The 20,965-nt window shown below is 39.3% G+C and overlaps 1 protein-coding gene across 1 annotated transcript in view; it reads right to left on the reverse strand.

The window, feature by feature from the left end:
• The window catches only part of KIF13B (kinesin family member 13B), a 161,062-nt gene extending 144,081 nt beyond the window's left edge, over nt 1-16,981 (reverse strand). Inside the window, exons 1-2 of the mRNA XM_058164468.1 lie at nt 16,879-16,981; nt 4,576-4,669 (exon numbers count right to left, since the gene is read on the reverse strand). Coding sequence (XP_058020451.1) covers nt 4,576-4,669; nt 16,879-16,933 — 149 coding nt within the window. The 5' untranslated portion in view covers nt 16,934-16,981. The remainder of the gene's footprint in view (nt 1-4,575; nt 4,670-16,878) is intronic.
• Between the last annotated feature and the right edge of the window lie 3,984 nt (nt 16,982-20,965).

Raw genomic sequence — 20,965 nt, forward strand, 5'->3', positions numbered from 1 at the left:
GAACTGCTGACAATTGTTCCCAAATTTGCCTCCTTCCTCAGTTTTCCTGGACACCTCACCAGAAACGAGGAATCTTTGCTAGGTATCATACAATAGCAATGACTAGGAGGAATAGAACACAGTGGCAGTTCCAAAGTAGAAATGTTCTTCAGCTGGATTGAAATTTTCCCTGTATAAAAGGGCTTCTTGGACATTTGGATAGGCATCTGTTACCGAAGTGGGCTGCCCAAAGTACAAGATCTTCCTAAGAATTCAGACCTGAGAAACATGATCTTCAAGATTAAATTGGATTCAGTTCTGCTTGGGTTTCATGACTCTCAGATCCTGGCTATTTTCCCTCCACACTGACACCAATAACGCCATCACAGACCCCTTCACATACAAGATTAGAAGTGCCTTAATTGGATAAATGCCATGATCTGCCAGCAATGCTCTTCCAAAATCTATGAAGGACAAATAGCCAGGCTTTGCACAAGTTTGATTCGAAACAAGGACAAAGTAATATCAGATCATTTTAATACCCAAGGACCATGATGGCAAACCTATGACACATGTGCCAGAGGTAGCACCCAGAGCCGTCTCTGTGGGCACACGAGACGTCACTCCAATTCAGCACCGCCACGCATGCACGTACCTCCCACCAGCCAGCTGGTCTTCACATGTCTGCCGCGCATGCGGAGGGCGTGTGCGGGGAGCACACACATGCACGGGTGTGGGGCGCATACACGGGGCCCGCACAGGCATTGCATTTTGGGGATTCGGGCAAGCGCACGCGCATACACGCACACGCGCTTTGACCACTCGGTCCAGAAAGGGTTAGCCATCACTCCCCCAGGACATTTCATTACCGTTATAGTACAAAGAAATTTCACCAGCAAAATAAATTCAGGAAGAAATTTGCCAGCATTAAAAGGTTTCAGGCCATCTTAAAAGGTCTCAACACATCTAAGAGGTTTTTTTAATATTACAATTATTATCCCACTCTGGGTACTTACAGCCCCTTTTTGAGGAAGATGTGCAGTTCAGAAGTTTGATAAACAAACAAACAAACAAACAAACAAATAAATGATGAGTCACTTTTAATGTTTCAAATGCAACCTGCATCTGCACAACCACTCTGTCTTCCCCCACCATTTCCCACTCCCCATATCATTCCAGTTTAAATCCTACATCTATTTCCCTATGCATCAATTAAAAAAGATGTGGAAAGATATATTTCTCAGCTTTCAGAATTATATATAAACATCTAATTGATCCACAAGAAGGCATTGTACTACTGAATTTAGGTAATACTACCCCAAAAAAGTGAAAAGCACTTTGGTATAGTTGTTAAAGCTCCTGGCTATAAACCAGGAGACTGTGAGTTCTAATTCTACCTTAGCTATGAAACCAGTGGGCCAGTCACTCTCCCTCAGCCTTTGAAAGCAGGCAATGGTAACTCACTTCTAAAATCTTGCCAAGAAAATGACAGGCACTTATCTAGGGTACAATATTTTACTTAGGGGATTCTAGGGTAGAACAAGAGTCATATGGGCTTAAAATCCTGATTTAATTTGAAAAGACTGATAAACTTAGTTCTGCAAATTTCATACAATTTCAGTTCTACATAATATACACAGGTTTGATTGTATGTTTTTATTTCTGCCACTACAGATATATATCATAACGGTCTTCAGTTTTCAAAACATCTACTTAGGAAGAAGCTGAAACAGCATTAGTGTACAACTCAGACATTACCACACTAAAATTAGACAGCCTGCTTTATGAAAGGGCACCTAGGAAGTAGTTTTTCTTGTATTTTACAATTTATTTTTTCAGATGCTTTTGTGAGAGACAGCCCTGACCAAAATTCAGTGGAGCTGTCTTATAGAAAGTTTTTCTCCTTATGTTCTAATTTATGGAACAGCTGTCAGAGATCTAGATAGTGTTTTTTTTAAGTTATAATGAAAAGAGGGTCATAACAAAGCTTTTCTGCTTTTAATTTGTTAAGTATTTATTATTTTTTGAACTGGGCATGGTTGTATTTTATGAATAGCATGGGTATTTGTTGATTTGAAGTGTGGTCTTTTTAAAGTCAATATCGTGTCCTGTGGTTTTAAGGTGTTGGACCAGGGAAGAAGTTGGTTCCTCTTTTTTGACTGAGTTCTTGTGTTCTTCAATGCGTGCACTTATTCTTCTGTTGGTTTGTCCAATGTATGTGGTGGGGCAGGCGGTGCCTGGGATTTCATATACTCCTTGATTTTCTAACTCAATTTTGTCTTTGGGGTTTCTTAGGATGGTGGATATTTTTCGGTTTGTGCAGAATGCTGTCTTGATGTTGTGCTTGTGGAGGATCTTGCTGATTCTGTCTGTGGTCCCGTTTATATATGGGAGGAGGGCTGTGCCGTTTTCTTGTTCTCTGTCTTGGATTTTATTGGGGGGGTTCTTTTTGGATTAGTTTGGTAATCTTATTTTTCTGGAATCCATTGGATATTAGTACGTTAGTGAGAGTGTGTAGTTCGGTTTTTAGGTGTTGTTCATCAGCTAAGCGTTTTGTTCTGGAGATGAGTGTCTTGGCTACGGAGTTGATCTGTGCTGGGTGGTGGTGTGAGAGTGCGTGCAGATAGCGGTTTGTGTGTGTTTTCTTCCGGTAGATGGTGTGTCCTAGGGAGCCATTGGGTTTCCTGTAGACTAAAACATCTAGGAAGGGAAGTTGGTTGTTAACTTCTGTTTCCATGGTGAACTGTATTTTGGGGTGTAGGCTATTGAGGTGTGTGAGGAAGTTGTCAAGTTTTTCTTTCCCGTGTGGCCAGATTGAAGAACACAAGAACTCAGTCAAAAAAGAGGAACCAACTTCTTCCCTGGTCCAACACCTTAAAACCACAGGACATGATATTGACTTTAAAAAGACCAGAACTATCGCCAAAACTGAACACTTTAACAACAGAATAATCAGAGAAGCCATAGAGATAGAAAAACGCCCACACAGCATGAACAAACGAGATGATACCTCCCGCCTACCAGCCATTTGGAAACCTGCCCTTATTGACAAACGAGTCCCTAACATGAGGAATGACACCAGACCCACACTCATGAGGTCCACACAGGATGTCACCACCACACATCCACCCAGAAAGCAGACCCAAACCCACACTGATCATGAAGCACGACCAAGGACCAGAAGCCAGACCGCAGCTGCCACATTAGCCATTTCAAACCCCTCCAATCCATACATGCAGCAGACTGACACCCACTATGAAGATGTAGCACGACCACAAAAACGAAGCCAAACAACAGCAATGCAGCTCACCAGCTCAAATCCCCCTGCAACTCAGACTAATCTGAGCACAACCAAGCCCCCACCCAAACAGGACACACCCCCAGCCAATCAGAGCACAAAAAAACCCATCCAATCAGAGCACAGCAAGCTCCCACCCAATCAGTTCAAACCCCCTCTAGCAGTTAAAAAGGAAGAAACGGCTGCAATCACACATTGCTCTCAGAAGCACGAAGCTGAAGCCTGAAGATGACAAATGAGACTTTGTCAAAACGTCGCCAAGACACTTCCAATTTTACACGGGAGAAAACCCGAATAACCAAAGACCTACAAATATATATATATTTATATAATACTGGCCATGTTCAGCATGGCAATCATTTATGAGGCTGTACCAACTGGCGGCAAAAGATTAGAGATCTCTGCTTTATATATTCTCACTGAACATGAACAAAGAGACATTTAAAATGAGCAAGAATAATTTTATGTCCTATATGATAGGATAATGATCTTTTTCAAAGCAACACCTTCTACATGTTTTGGATTACAACCTTCTGGTGTAACCCAAGACAGCTCAAATAGAATTTTGTTACTATCTAGAATGACTATCTAGAATATATATTACTTGTAACCTACCAAGTATTACAGCAATCAAATCAGGGGTGAAATTCAGCAGGTTCAGCGGAAATTTTGAGTAGTTCGGAGAACTGGCAAATACCACCTCTGGTTGGCCCAAGTTGGGTGGGAATGGAGATTTTGCAATATCCTTCCTCCAGCAGTGGAAAGGGAATGATGGTTTTGCAGTATCCTTCCCCTGCCACGCCCACCAAGCCATGCCCACAAAACCAGTAGTAAAAAAAATTGAATTCCACCACTGAATCAAACCACTGCAGAAATCAGTTAGGGATTCAATATAATAAGGCTTTGCTGTAAACTGGAATTAGTTAAATCACCCAGGATCCCATTAACGAGGAAATGAATGAATAAATGAATCAATCAATCAATTAAGAGGACACAATATGATCAAGAAATTAGCAACAGACTTGCACTAAACCAAGGAAATAGAACTAAATAAACTCATAAACAATCTTCTAATTATCCTCCAGTACTCATAACATATCATTATGTTAGAATCCATAAAACAACTCATTATCCATTGCCTTCCAATTAAACCTATACCTTCTCCAACCTGTTGCATTCAGCCATTTACCATGCAGAGGAACTAATTTGCTTTAATTGTCAACACTTGTTTTCAAATAAAATATTTGAGCCAAGCTGTCCCAAAGGTGATTTTTTTTTCAAAAGGCAACTGGACTTACCTAGCATCTCCTTTTGAAAGGTTAGTGTTCACAGGATGAAGAATAACCTTGTTGGTCTCCACTTCTACCACACATTTTGTATGCAGATCTATTTCTGTTATGAGAAAAAAGAAGGGGATAAACATGTTAAATGCCATTTTTAGAACCATAGAGATTTTTGATATTACAACCAGTTCATTTCTATTTTGTTAACCAATTTGTCCCCAATTATCTATAACTTCCTACCAGGATATTCAGCTTTATACTTGGTTCTAAAAAAGAGTTACAGCAGCCTTCCCAAAGCTGGCATCATCCACCCACATCTGTTGGATTACAATTATACTCCACTAGTATGTCTGGAGCTCCAATAGATCAAAATGATGGGAACGTTTTATCCAACAGATGGAGAGAAGGGACCAATTTTGGGGAAACTACTGCAGGCTTCTTTCTGTTGCTCCTCCCATCTCCAAAGAGCTGGTTGTATAGAATCTGCAGAGACATTCTGAAGGAACTGTAAAGTTCAGAAATAGAGAGGAAGGAAGACAAAAGCTGTCACACAACTATTTAGATTAGGTAAGTGGAAGAAGAACATTTCCTCTCTAGTTTCAATCTATTTTGTCATTGTTACATTCAGAACAGAAAGACTTCCTTAGTGTAAAGAACCAGTCTTACATGAAGATTTTATCAAACAATGTAGAAAAGCTCAGAGCAAATATTCTCATAGATCTACGACTGACAATCAGATCAAAACAGATAAATAATACTGAATTAGACAGACCAACTGTGAAAGACTGATACAAGTTTACCTAATAAAAATGGTGCAATCATGTTCTCTCCCCTATTCTGATTGTCCAGATCAGGGTACAAGCTAGTGATAAACAATCCAAGAAGGATTATACTTCTCTATCCCCATTTCCCATTTTTATCCATACAATCATACATTTTATCTTATCAGTATCTGCAAATTTGAACAATGTTCTCCTCAAGTTCTACTGAATGAGGATATAGTCTCCTTTGTTGCTCAACACTTCTCAAACTTTGTGTAAGCTGAGCCTCCATGCAGAAAGGACACCGAAGGTGAGGACACTGTATCCTATGTTGACTGCAGTTTTCAAATTTTCACATCTGCGGCTGAAAAAAGCTTTGAATTGCTAGATATCAAAAAACATATAGCTTTGTTTCACTACAGAGAAGTTGGGAACAAAGCAATACTTCTTCCTGGAATCGCAGGAAATTGTCAATAATATTGAACCTATATTGCAGGTTCAAGTGTGTATCATTTACGTTTCTACAACTGGAAGTTGTAAGCCCAGTTAATTGAAAATCCACCTTTTAAAACATCCACCCACAAACTAGTTTTATTGGCAAAAAGAAAGAAAAGATGGGAGAACCATTGTCTTCTAGAAAAATGAAGTATAATCTGGTATTTGAATCATTTTAAACATATTTTACGTTTGGGCAGCAGATAAATATTCCAAATTAATAGTATCTGAATATTTTTCACTAAAGAAATCAAACATATTCATCTTTCTTGTTTTGCATTTGCTAATGAGAGCTACTGAAAGGGAGCAGGAATTAGTTTAAACAAAAAATGTAATTCTTATTGAACATAAGACGGAAGGGGGAGAAGGCAGCATGCTAATTCTTTCAATAAACATAAAATAGGGCATGTGGGAAGCACTTCAGATATAAAAATAGCTTTTCAAAATATCCACCCTGGAAAACTGCAGGCAATTCTTATAATATAATTTTAGGATCCCTGGACTGAACAGGATGACCAAAATTATATCTTTTATGCAGATATGTATTAATATTAAAACGTAATTAATTCTGAAGATACAAGCAACTTCAAATCATACACACACACGATGCAAAATGATTCACAATCTATCCAAGGCCTGAGGGTCAAACTTTATAAAGGACTCCATCAAACTGGCAAGGATTAAAAAAACAAGAAGAAGATCAGAAGATTGGCAATTGGAGTCCATGAGAATGAAACTTGACTATGATGGTAAGTAATAATATACTTGAATCCCATACAAGTATCTGAAAGAAGGTCAGATTTAAAAAAAGTACACACTAATCGGTATCATCCAGGAATGTAGAATGTGATAGTTTTAAATTATAGGAATGAAGATTCCTCTGTGTTTTAGCAAAATGCTTTAACAATAACAGAAGAATCAATTATCTGGTGAAGTAGTAGGCTCTACATTAGTTGCCTGGGGAATTCTGGGAGTTGAAGCCACACATCTTCAAACTGCCAAAATTGAGGAACACTGAATTAGAGGCTAGATTACCATCTGCCAGGGGTGGTTTTGATTTAAGCACCTGCACTGACAGGAACCGGACTTGATGATCCAAGTAGCCTCTTCCAATTTCATCAATGGATTCAGTTTGTTCTAAGATAGTTTGTTTAATTATGGTTTAGATAGTTTGCTTAATTATGGTTTAGCAATGGTTGAATTGATACCATTAAGTCATAAAGTATGGTTTATAAACCACATATGCACTTGGCTAGAAACTAGGAAATTGTGAGTTTTAGTCCCACCTTAGGCATGAAAGCCAGCTGGGTGACTTTGGGCTAGTCACTCTCAGTCCAATTCAACTCATGGGATAGTTGTTGTGGGGGAAATAGAAGGAAAGAGTATTAGATATGTCCACTGCCTTGTGTTAGTTATAAAAATAATAAAAGCAGGACAAACAAATCTAAATCTAACTATGTACTAAGCCAAACTAGACATATCATATTAGTGCTTATATATATATTTAAGGAACTAAGCATGAAGAAGAATGATGTTTCCAAAGATAATTCTAGTAATAGGGGTTTTTATATTACAAAAACAAGAAAACATTGTGTAATTGGAGTAGTTGCTTTAAAACTTTCTAATATTATGGAATTTTTACACTAAACCACTTGCTGAAAAGACTCTGTATAAAATTACAAAGCTCATGATGTTATGGAACATGCTGGGATCCATTATCAGGTGAATATAACTACCACTAGTTAAGTTTAACTGCGGTCCCAAATGTATTAGATATATGCACGAAACACTCTTTTGCAGCTGTCAATTACAGCAAAGTTAACAGTAAATGTCACAGGATTATCAATCTTCTCACAAATGAGATCTCACACTCTTTTCAATCACTTTCCAAGGAACTTCAAAATCCTTATGATAGAAAGCTCCAGTGATTCTGGAAATAAATCCTACAGGTTCAAATAGATATCAGTTAGCATTCCAAAAGGAAAAGAAAACAGACTTCTTAAAGGGAGATCTAAATAATGTTACCAATTGGAGAAACAAGGTATTTATTTATTTATTTATTTATTAATCAAACTTATATACCGCACCATCTCCCATAGGACTCAGGGCGGTTCACAGGCATATTAAAACAATATAATAAATAAACATTAAGACCCAGTTAAAACTAAATATTATCATGGCCTGGTCACTAAAACAGTAAAAACCAATAAAAACCCCATTAAAATATGCTAAAACATTTTATCTTAGGCTAGTCCTGCGCGCTGAAATAATAGAGTCTTCAGTTCACGTCTGAAGGTCCGGAGGTCGGGTAGTTGTCGTAATCCTGGAGGAAGCCTGCTCCACAGGGTTGGTGCCGCCACAGAGAAGGCCCTCCTGGGGCCGCCAACCTACATTGTTTGGTCGACGGCACCCTGAGGAGGCCCACTCTGTGGGAGCGCACAGGTCGTTGGGAGGCAATCGGCGGCAGAAGGCGGTCTCGAAGGTATCCCGGTCCTAAGCCATGGAGCGCTTTAAAGGTGGTAACCAAGACCTTGAATTGCACCCGAAAGACTACCGGTAGCCAGTGCAGGCCGCGCAGGATAGGTGTTATATGGGAGCAATGCGGTGCTCCCTCTATCACCCGCGCGGCCGCATTCTGGACTAACTGGAGCCTCCGGGTGCTGTTCAAGGGGAGCCCCATGTAGAGAGCATTGCAATAGTCCAGGCGGGAAGTATGAAAGATAAAGTATATCTCTACTCAATTTTTTCAGTGACCACCTGCTATTCTTCAGATATCTTTCCTTTAGCACCATCCCTGATTGAAAAGTAAAATTTGCAATGACTCAACAGCAGTTAATTAGAAAGAAATCCAGAGAAACCACAGTTTTATGAAATATGTTGCCAAGAATGCTAGCCAAAGGCATTATTCTTCTGCAGATGAGGAAGAAGGCAGGGATGGAGACAGGGAGGGAGGGATGGGGATTCAGAAAATATTTTATGTAGATTCAGTGATTAACTCTACAATACAATGCATATCTTCTTTAGTAGGATCTCCTATTAAAATTAAATGGACATACTTCTGAATACTATGTGAAATTGTCTGCTGCTTGTGACACTGATTTTATCTGAACCTACAGTTAAAAGTAAAGTTGGGGGAAAGGGAAATATATAAAAAGCTTGAAACAGGATTTGCAATCAACATTTTTTCTAATCACCTTACAAAGGATGTCCCTGTTACAATCCATTAAAATTTCAGACTACAATAGTTCATTTATTATGTATGAGTACAGCAGCTAGAAAACACACAATACTTGTCTTCAGATTTCCAGTGCTAGGTAAGGTAGAAACCCAAAAAATAGTTCTGCTCCTACAAACTTGCGGAAGAAGAATATACTTAGAAACAGCTCTAAGTGTTTGCAATAGTGTAAAATAAAATCCAAATAAGTCATCTTCCCACAAATCTATCCTTCAGCTAAGAAAAGTTAATACATTTTAAAGTGTACTTTAAATGAAAATCATCAGTCACTTGAGGGCTAGCTATGTTATGAATATGTTCTTAAATTTTGTATTCCTGTAATTTTTACATTAATGTTTTAGGTCACTAATAAACGCATGGGTTAAACAAGGACAAACACTTTTTAACTGTGCTGATAACTTGAGATGTATTGAGAGCCAATTTCAAGTGTTTAATATGTAATAACCTAACTGCTTCCTTTCAAAACAGACATATTTTATTCACTACAGTTCCGTAAGAGAGCATTGAAACTTTCATAAAGGAATGTGGCAATTGCATGTTTTTATCACTGTTCTATTTTGAGCATCCTGAAACTATATGGCCACGTGCTTCATTTCTGTAACAGTTTCCCCAGATTTTATTAGTTCTGTCATGCAACTTATGAGCACGTTCAGAATCAATTAGCACTATGTTGCAAAATCTTCTTGGTTTGGAAAAGAATAATTGAGAACAGAATCCATAGGATTCTCTTACAGTATTTTGCTAGCAAACCTGAATGTGCCATTTTGTTAAAAGGACAATCCCTCTAATAAGTTTGATCTCCTGTAATGAAACATTTCAGATTACATCCACACAACTGCCATGTCTTATTTCAAAGATATACAGCCCAAAAGAAGTTCAAAAAGTTTGCAAGTGTTAACAATACACACATGAAGAACATGTGCTGTGCAGGAAAGGGTGTTGATATTTGTGTAAAGAGGTTGAAAGGGGAATCCAATACGGATTGTATAATTAAGGGAGAGAACAGAGACATAAACAGAAGATGATCTGCCTTATGAAAGATCAACCCCAAATTTATTTGCCCCTATCATAAACATGGTCCCTTAATTTATAAACTGAAAATTAACAACTCAGAATCTCTAGTCTAGTCCATGCTTTGTCACCAGTCTTATCTAAGTTCTGTATAACTTAGCCTTTTTCTGTCTTGCCTCCATAAAGTTGTTGGGGTAGCTCCCACAATAAGCAGCACATCAAATAGTTAGTGATGATATGGTTGTAAAAAGGTAAATGTTCCCCTCGCACATACGTACTATTCGTTGCCGACTCGAGGGGCAACGACTAGTACTAGTCGTTGCCGATTCGAGGGGCGGTGCTCATCTCCATTTCAAAGCTGAAGAGCTAATGCTGTCCGAAGACGTTTCCATGGTCATGTGACCGGCATGACTAAACGCCAAAGGTGCCCGGAACACTTTTACCTTCCCACCAAAGGTGATCCCTATTTTTCTACTTGCATTTTTTAATGTGCTTTCGAACTGCTAGATTGGCAGAAGCTGGGACAAGTAACAGGAGCTCACCCCATTACGTGGCACTAGGGATTTGAACCACTGAACTGCCGACTTTTCGATCAACAAGCTCAGCATCTTAGCTAAATATGGTTGTAGGAATGTCCAAAATACATTGACCAGGAACGGACTACTTTGTAGAACTGTAAAATATTCCATTTCCCTCCAGACCATGTTAAACTTCTTCCAGACAATCTCTTCCAGGAAGCAGTTCAGCAATTTATATAAGAAGATCCTTTAAACTGACCCTACAAACAGGAACAGTTTTGAAAAGTGACTGAACTCCCAAACAGCCCTGTCTCACTCAGAACATTATATCCAGATACAAGAAAGCAGGTCCAATCAGAGGATTTAATTTTCAATGAAATGTGATTTTATTAGGGAATTGCGCAGCCGATCTCCAAATGGAATCAGAGACACTGACACGAACTTGCAATTTTGTATAAATAAATATATTTTACAATTATATACAACTATACAATAAACTAGATAATCAGGCAGGCAGGAGCCTCATTAGGTGAATCACAGCACACAGGGCACACACAGAAGTAAAAAAAATGGGAAAAAGGGAAATGCCCTCCACACCCATAGCAACCAATCACAACTCAGATTGCCTCACTCTGGTACCAATCAACCACACTTGGGGTGTGTTCCGGCTCACTGCACAACCCCACTTCTCCAGCTACTAAATTTATCTTAACGGATTTGTTGTTATTTCCAAATCTGGATCCATCTTTCCCCCCCAAAGCTTTATAGCTTCCATTGGATGACTTACTAACAAGCGGGTATCACCGGTAATACATTTAGTTGTAAAGATTACTATGAAGTAAAAAAATAAATAAATCATATTTCCGCTCAAATAAACGTTACATTAATGTTAGCCAAACTCAAACTCAGCAGAACTTACCCATACATGTGATATGGCATGGCTATTTAGTTAATAACACCACTTGCATTCCTGTTTGGGAAACTAGTTCCCAACAAAACTTTTATAATTAGGAAGTTGGCGGATGGTCTTTGATGAAAGTATATAGATGAATGTAGCCTGACATACATGCACTGCCTTCAATGAAATGTCACTTTGTTTTTAAAGTATATAAGGGGTATTTGAATATGTTTGTCAATTTAGTAGATGGCAATGTATTAGTTTAAGAATCAGAAAATTAGCCAAGATCAAAAACTTTGCCTCAAAAGGGCCTTAAATCAAAACTGAGAATATGCAATTTTTCAAATTTAGATACATAGATAGTCCTCAGACCAGTTGCTTAATTAGTGTTTGAAATTATGACGCCTTTGGAAAGGGGCTTTATGGCCTGTAAAAGACTTCCAACTATTACAAAATGTCACACACAAACATTGTCATGTGATTATAATACAGGTTCTTGGCACCATTCTTGTGATATGGGTTCTTCTGTTCACACTTGCAACTGGTTATCAAGTGCCACACAGTTGCATGATTGCCATTTGCAGTCATCTCTGCCTGCCTCCTCAGGTTGTCAATGGGGAAACTGGCAGTTGATGCTGCCTGCCAAGAGGGTCCCTCTTTTCCCTGGGGGCTGACTGAAAAAGCACCCCACTGATCTTTGCCTGTATGAATCTCGACAACTAAATAAAAGCAGGCATCTTTCTCTCCACACCTCCACGAAGCTCTCTGCAGAGGCAGGGAGACAAGGACCCCAAACTCCGTTTATTCCTGGACCTCAGCAGTCAAAACTGAAACAGGTACAGAGCTCAAATCCCAATCCCAGTCTCTCTGGAGTTCTACACAGAGGCAGGAGAGAAGGACCCCAAGCTCCATGTCTGCCTGGATTTCCAAGCATGCACAAAACCCCAAATCCTTCCCTCCTCACCTCACACCGAGCTGTCTGCAGAGATGGGGAAAGAAGGACCCTAAGCTCTGTGTCTGCTTGAACCTTGGCACTCAAAATCCAAGCGTACAGGGAGCCAAAAATCCCTCTCTCTCTCTACCTCCTTCCCCTTTCCTTTCTCTGCCTCCCTGCTCTTTCACTCAAAGGGCTGTTCTCTGGGAGGGAATCTCAGTTCTCAGCAGAGAGAAATCTCAGCTTTCAAAGGGCTGCCTGACAGAGCATTGAGGGGGTGGGAATCTCAGCTGTACATGGAGCTGAGATGTCCTTTCACTCCATCCCTTTAATGACCCAGAAGATCATTTAAGGAACCACAATTGGGAGAGCCATGTTTGTGGTTGTTGAGCGAAGTAGTCATGTGGGCCTCTCACTTAATGACTGCTTTGCTCAACATCTGAGGTTCCCCAATTGTGATCCTAAGTCCATATCATTACTAGTTGAACACGGGAGGTAATGTTTCCTTAAAAATACACCAGAGGAAAGGATTCATTTATGATAAACTAAGCTATTGTTAGCTAGTAAACTAAACTATGATTCAACATTGGTTTTAAGGAATAAAGTTTTTAAACTATTCTTCCTATAGGTTTGTGAGATGAATATAGAGAGATTTCAACATATGGCTCCAGGAAACTGAAGCATTTGTCATTGAAAACAAAGATCATTTAAACCATTTTTCTCTAGATAAGGCTATTGTTAGGGCAGACAATGGCATGCATAAGACATCTTTACTCCAAAGTGAGAGAACGCTTTGATATTTGCCACACTCCAACACAGAATCACAATTGTTACTGGAATCTCAACCCAGCTGCTCCCCCCAAGTGTCAATTTCTCCTTTAAAAATTCACCTGTCAAACAAATTTTCAAGTTCCAGTCAATACTATGCACACACACACATGTATGTTTCAAATGTAAAATATATCTGTTTTGATACCATGCATAGTTACAAAAAGTTTGAACAGTTTATCTTTTAAAAAATAGCTATATAATAAATGTATAGCCATTTACCATTTTACTGTCACAAGTTTAAAAACAGAGAAATGCCACATGCCTCAACCAGTCCATGATTTTCTGCAATATTATGGCCTTTATGATATCTGCAAAAATGTCAACAATCATCTTAGAAAAATTGGGAGAAGTTTCTGTCTGGGAGATCAGCGTGTAGAAGAGCCACCGATACAAATTTTAGAATACAAATTTAATAAAGAAATATGCAAGTGTAGCTGAAACAGACATTGTCCAGAGTAATGGAGAAGAGGAGGAGTAAGTCAGCCCCTTCCTGCCACTAAAAATTCCCTGATCCTGCCCCCCACCTTTTTTTCACTTCCCAAGATGTTAGCTGGCAGATTTTTAGCCAGGCACCAATTCAACACTAACAATTTTACGCTTGGGAACAAAGAGGAGAGTTGAGCATCTGGTTGGATGGAGAGAATATTCTTAGATCAAACCAGAACGACAATATTCTCCATCTCCAAACCAAAATGAATTGTGAATGATATGGTTCTGGTCTACCGGATCTCAACTCTCAACATCAAGCAATTAATAAGTGACCTTTTTTTTTTTTACTTTTTCTGAACAAAAGCCACATACAGGGAAAAGCAGCAGCTGAAATTCTAAATGGCATTATGGCCTCGGGGGTGGGGCCCAGAGAGAATGATAAAGCCGTTTTGTTTAGGGCTTCATCTAATAATTACTTGAGTGATAATTCTGTAAGCTCATGCAAAATGCAAACTATTCAGAAGGACAGTTGCCCTCAAGCACAAATGTAAAAAAGGCAGAGTATTGGTAAATATTATCTATTGATAAGAACTAGATATGCGTTTCTTTAGACTTGAAAAAGATTTCAGACCTTACCATTTTGTTATAAGCACATAACTACAAACCTCATAGTAACAAAAATGGCATTGGGAAGACATTTAAAATTCTGTTGTTCCCATCAGAATTATTCCTGTTGTTGGAGGGGAGGGGGAATTAGTGAAACATTATGAAGAAACATCCATGAAACTCTGTAAATTCTTAATTCAAATGAATAAAACATAATGGCTATATTCATTTAGCATGTTATGCCAATGAAACAAACCATATTATTTGCTTGGACATAACACACAATATCGTACAGCAGTTCACACAATCTATTAATATAACTGCCGGGTTCTCACAATGAACCCTAATCCAACCTCATTTCAGCCTAGAGTAGTGAAAGAACTGGAGAAATTAGTTTTCATTACACTTTGGAATAGTTAAGAATTTCTATCATCATTGTCTTTTGATAACATTGTTTTCTGCTTGATGCAGAGGATGACCTAAGCAGCTTGACAGGGATGAAAATTCATAGCGCAGGACAGGTTTCTCAGTCTCTGCCTCTCTAACAGACAAGAAAGTTTAGACTACTTGGCATTTGAGCATCCTGCAAAATGCAAAGTTTAGCAACTACCTCTTTGAAATATTCTCATAAGAGGGGAAGAGAAAAGTTGAGATACCATACTGGGGGGGGGTGCGTCATACATGGGGTAGTGGGAAAGAGGGTATTATATATAAAAAGAGCTGTAATTTTTTTTAAAAAAGAGCATGTCATGAAAATGCCATTTAGTTGCTTATCTGACCAATTTAACAAGTTTAAGAACACCAGAAAATTTCCTTCCTCCCTTCAAACATTACCAAAGAAGAACTATTCATGTCTATCTTCCATGATAGGACATGCCTCAATTGAAATATTAGGAGATAACCTGTCTTAATCTCCATGCTTGTATTACCTCACCCAGGTATTTGACACCTGTGAAGAAACATATAGCAAAAAATGCAGCTTTAGCACCTCACTAAGCGCTTCCCTACCATCATGCATGCAGATTTCTTAAGGGTAATGTTACGATTCATACTGCCAACCTGAATTAAAAGCAGTGCCCTTGTGTAGCTGCACAAATGCTGTACATCTGGTTACAATGTAGAAATAATTGTGAGTAGGTGAAAACAAAAGACTGAAAAAGCTATATCAAAGGGAAAGCTGGGAAAGCATCCAAAAATCACCCTAAAAGGGAAAAGGCAAATTTACAAGAAAGGGGGAAAGGATGAGATGACATTGACACAACTAACTTAAACCAGGTCAGACAACAATCTGGCAGTCCGTTTTCGTAACTTGCGAAGCTTAGTTATTTTTAATCTTAGATTTTTGTTTGGTCTGGTGGCCATCTGGTTAATGTGTAGTGTCATGTCTTGTGCAAAGTCAGAAAAGTTAACAACCAGGTGACACATATTGTATAAAGACAGTCAATCTCTCATTCTCATCTGGCCTCCAAATTGCTCAAGATCTACTTGGTTCTTTCTGACCTTGAAGGAAGAGGTTTCACTTTAATCTGCACAACATACAGAGAGAGTTTGCTTATTAACTCCTTCTTAAAGTTTGGGTCCCACATCTTCAGTCACTTTCCTGTCCCAGGTGAAGGAAGGACTTCCTCCTATCTTATGAGCACAGATTATTCTGTTCCGGCTCCTGTCCCAGGGGAGGTGGGGTGGACATAGGACACTGGCCAGTTTCATTCTGGTCCACCTAGTTTCTCTGCTATTTGGGCAGCGGTGCCTATCAAGCAGGGAACTTCCCTCCAATTCCTAACACAGGCTGGTAGCGCTGCTTCTTATCTTCTGTGCTTGGGCACACTTTCACCTTGGCAAGGGATTCTCTCACCTCAGCAAGGAGGCGGGCCACACAAACTACATTTCCAGCTGCTGCTCCTTCTGACTCTTCTCCTGTGTTTTTGTATCTGCCTCCTGCCCCAGGGCAAAATAATTTTCCATACAGTGGTGGAAATATTTTTTCATACAGTGGAAGGGAGAAGTGGCCCTTCTCTCCTGGACTTTCTGACAGAGGATTCCCCAAACTTTCTCAAATCAGAAAATGTGGGCAGAGGCTTCCCCCACACCAGTCTGCAGCCCTTCAGTTCTGGGGAAAGCCACCTTTCCCTCTATCCCTATATTGAAGGGGGGGCATTGTTAACTCCTTAAATATACGCTTCAGCACTGGGGCAGTGGTTTTTCTGCCCCTCTGAGTCTTTTCTGCTTTTTAGATGCTTTTCACCCACTCAGCTGGGGGCGGGGGAGGTGATATTCGTCCTTCCTTCTCCTTTTGGTCCTGGGGAGGGGGTCTCTCCCGCAAGCATTCCGAAGCGTCCTTCGTTCTCTCCGCTTTTTAATCCTCTCCAGGGGGGGCGCCTCTTTGCCAACACGAGAAAAATCCTGCCCAGCCACCAAGCCCTTAAGGAAGGATCGTTCTCAGTTCCTGCCCCGCGACGTTTGATTCCTTCCCAAATGCTATTTGCGAGGAATAGGGGGTGGTGATCCTTTTCTTCGGGCGCTGCTTGGGGAAGTCTCCTCTCTTCTTCCATTCACACTTACTGGAAGGCGCCCGGTCCGCTCATCGCCCCGTAACTCACCTCTCTTATTCATGGGTCGGATCCGCACCGCCACCTTCACTTTGGAGCCCCCCATCTCGTCAACTCCGCTCCTCTTCACTTTTTCCCCAGGCTTCCGTCTTCGGGGAGGAGAGCGAAGGAGGAGGAGGAGGAGAAGGAGGAGGAGCGTGGTTACGGGGAAAACCCTCCCACGAGGACTACAACATCCAGCAATCTCTGCGCCAGACGCGAGCATTTTTTTCCCCTCTCTTCTCGCTGCCTATTGGGAAATGTGGTCTTCTCTGTACAGTCTTTTAAGCCTTTTCTAATATTGAGAACTGGAGCGCGAGGAGTAGACCCGGGAGAAGTAGGTGAGCGTTAGTTTGGACGTGCGTGATTTGGATCTGCAGTTTTGGGGTCACGGGTGTTTCGTTAACCAAAAATAATAAAAAAAAATCTCTCTGCATGTGAACAAATAACACATCATGGAGACCCTCCTCTCTAATCCACTAGATGTAAACATAAATACACGTTTTGTATTGTATTCTCGTGGATGAACAATCCATCCTCTTTTTTTAAGTGGGAAGCCCGAAATAAAAATTGATTGCAACGCAACCTAGACCAAAATTTTGACAAGTGTTTTTGAGACTTTTGAAACAAGCCCACAACGCGGCTTTCACCGGAATTGAATTGGGAGGGAAATCTTAATTTACACCAGGTATATTATTTTTCAGAATCTGGAGACCGTGAATTGATATGTCTATGGCCGCGTTAAGAAACGCGGTGTTCATGTTCCACTATTGCTACAAGTAATTGAAGTTGAAATACTAATGCTATCATTTTCACGGCACATCTATGAACTGCGAAAGACTAGGCTGAACGAAGGTGATCTGGGGAAGGGAGATCTGAACTGACAACAGAGAACCCTCACCCAATCTGAAGTTCATCCCATCGTGTTTCTGGGAAAAAACAAGTGCATTAGTAATATTTCTATTTTATTTCGGATTTCTTTTTTCTGTTCACAGTACAATATGTAGATTGATCCTATTTCAGTTTCTGTATCATTCTTCATTACAATTCTTACTCTTAACAAGTAACCAGTATTCACAGATGTGTCCCATGCATATTAAGATACCACACTGAAAGTATTCTGATGCAATTCCTAAACATGTGATTTAATCACAAGTGATTTAGGGGCCGTGATAGCTCAGGCTGTAAGAAGCCTGTTATTAGAACATAGCAGCCTGCAATTACTGCAGGTTCAAGCCCCGCCCAAAGGTTGACTCAGCCTTCCATCCTTTATAAGGTAGGAAAATGAGGACCCAGATTGTTGGGGGGGCAATAAGTTGACTTTGTAAAAATATACAAATAGAATGAGACTATTGTCTTATATACTGTAAGCCGCCCTGAGTCTTCGGAGAAGGGCGGGATATAAATGTAAACAAAACAAAAAAAATCAATGTGCATAATTTTAGCTCCAAAATATTGGAGCAGTGTGATATTTATAAGAAGATGAAATTTCAGACAAAACATTATTCTGATATTTTCTCCAAGCTGGTCTCTTCCAGATATATTGGATCTGCAACTTCCAGGAGTGCATCTTCAACAAATCTGGAATCAGCCAAGCTAGGAATTCTACATTAGACAAAGAGAATAAACAGAGAAGGAATAAATTTGGAATCCTTTTATTGAACAAGGCAAAATGAATGAATAAAATTACAAAACAGGAATCATTGCTTTTTATTAGATTCGTATTAAAAGATACGAATGGTATCTTTTGTTTGGTTCAACAAAATCTGTTAATGAAGTGTGATCTATTTGCTTTTGTACTATAAATCTCTTTGATTTTCTTAGTACATTTTTCTTTCATAATTTCCGGTGCTTTCTCTATTTATGCACTATATTCTTACATTATGTATATTTTTTCTTGTTAATGAAGAAAACCTTTGCTGCGTCCATCGTATACAAAAGGAAGTACTGTCATTCTTTATTAAATTTGTATTATAAATTATATATCTTTATCCTATCGATCTATTGATCTATCGATCTATCTTTGGCTGCTTGTATCAAACCTAACTTGATTTTAGAAAAATCTCAAATTAAATTAGAGGGAGGATGAAGTGTAATTAGGAACAATCAGTTCATATGATAAGAATAGAATCGTAGAATGTAAAGACTGAAAGGGATTTTGGAGATAATCTAATCCTATTTGCTACAACTTTGTCAAGAACTGGCTATCCAAATTCTGTTGAAATATCACCACTAAAGAACAGTCCGTCACCTCCTGAGTAAGTGTGCTCCATTGTTGAATTGCTGTTAAGAATTTTTTTCTGATATCCAACTGAAATTTACTTCCATGTAATTTAAATCCACTGTTTCTTATCCGGTCTTCTTGAACAGCTCAGAACCATTCTTCCCCTTTTCCCTTAGGAGATGGAACGCTGATACTTGAAAACAGCATCTGTCTCCTTTTCACCATGCTAAATATACTCAGTGACTTCAACTGTTCCTCCTAAGTGCTTCCTTTCAGACCTTTTATCATCTTGGTTCCTGTCCTCTGGACACATTTTAGTCTGTCAATAAATTCCTAAAATGTAGTGCCTGAAATATTCTTGATGTGGTTTGACCAGTATGGCATAGAGAAGAATGATGATGTAATACTGACATACGCATCTCACAATGCATTTGTTTTATTTGCAGTTGCATCACCCTTTATGTTCAGCTTGTGATCCAGCTAGATTCTGAGACCCTTTTTGAATGTACTTTGTCCATTGGAATTAATTCAATTATGTACATTACCTACATCAAATTAAATTAATTACATTTAAATGCAATAATTACTTTTTTCTCTGGTCCCATCCATTCCATTATCCCATTCTTTGGAACACAGCCCCCAGAAAGTCTCTCAAAGTTCCTTGATCTACAAAAAAGGATATCCCTTGAAATTACCCACAGTATGATTTTTTTTTAATTTTTTTAAAAAATGTGCCATAGTGTATTTTGTGAATCCATTATGGTTTATACATTTTGATTTATGTCTTAGTGCAGTGTGTGAATCCAGCCATGCACCTTTTGCAATCAGATGATCTTTGATTCAATTCTTGTCATTTCCAATTAAAGAGATCTCGGGGTTCAGCCAAGAAAGATTGCAGTTTATGGCTTTGATGAACAGCTATCATTCAAAGGAAATTGCTGTGAGGAAGACTGACTAATAGTTGAGTCAGCATAAATATGCTTTAAGTATTCATCCATATCAGGCTCTGTGTTTTATTAGCTTCATCAGAAGTGCCATTGACTTGCTTTGTGCATGCAAACACACAAATGTACACACCTCTTTTTTTATTACTCAAGGCACTCAAGTCCCCTCCACCCAGCAGGTACTGGAAATCCTGCTCCAAAATCAACTTGGTCTGGTTCCACCCTCTGCTTTTCATACAACACCACGTCATTGTCTCCACACCCGGCCTGGTTGCATTAGTCATTGCCCACAATTACCTTTTCATTCTTATAGAATAGGAGCATTTAAAAATAATAAGAAAGAGATGAGATTACTGAATTTTCCTGCTGTGTGATACATTTTGGGCTACACATCAGTAGCTGACGTGTTCATGCCCACCAATGCCTATTCCAAACAAAATTGCATGTTATAGTTTGTTTGTTTGTTTGTTTGTCAAGGAACCAAAGAATAGATAGTGGACAGATAGGTTGCATCTAGGGCTTAATTTAAGGTATGGCTCATTTGGGTTTGGCCTCAGAACCAGTTTTTATTGCCAAGGTGCAAGATGATTCAAATACATGGCAGAGAATGCCTTCAGTATTGTGTCAGTCAAAGTCGTGCCACCTCTGCAAAGAATGAGAGGAAAGAAACTGAGGTCAGAAGGATGATTACAGCCCTCACTAACAGCCTTCTCGCTCTCCTTTTAATTCTATTCTCCCATAGTTTTCCTTTTTTCTGAAATCTTGAGGACAATAATTCCTGAAATGGCAACATTTTTCCCTTGATTTTTTCCCCAGTCTCCTGCTGTCTGTTTGGTGACTGTGGGGCACATTTAATCACCTGAGCTAGGGAAAGGACTCACGTTCACCTGATTGTCCCACATAGCTGTCTTTTTTAAGGCAGGCTGCTTTC

Source organism: Ahaetulla prasina, chromosome 1, assembly GCF_028640845.1.
Source record: "Ahaetulla prasina isolate Xishuangbanna chromosome 1, ASM2864084v1, whole genome shotgun sequence".
Classification (NCBI taxonomy): domain Eukaryota; kingdom Metazoa; phylum Chordata; class Lepidosauria; order Squamata; family Colubridae; genus Ahaetulla; species Ahaetulla prasina.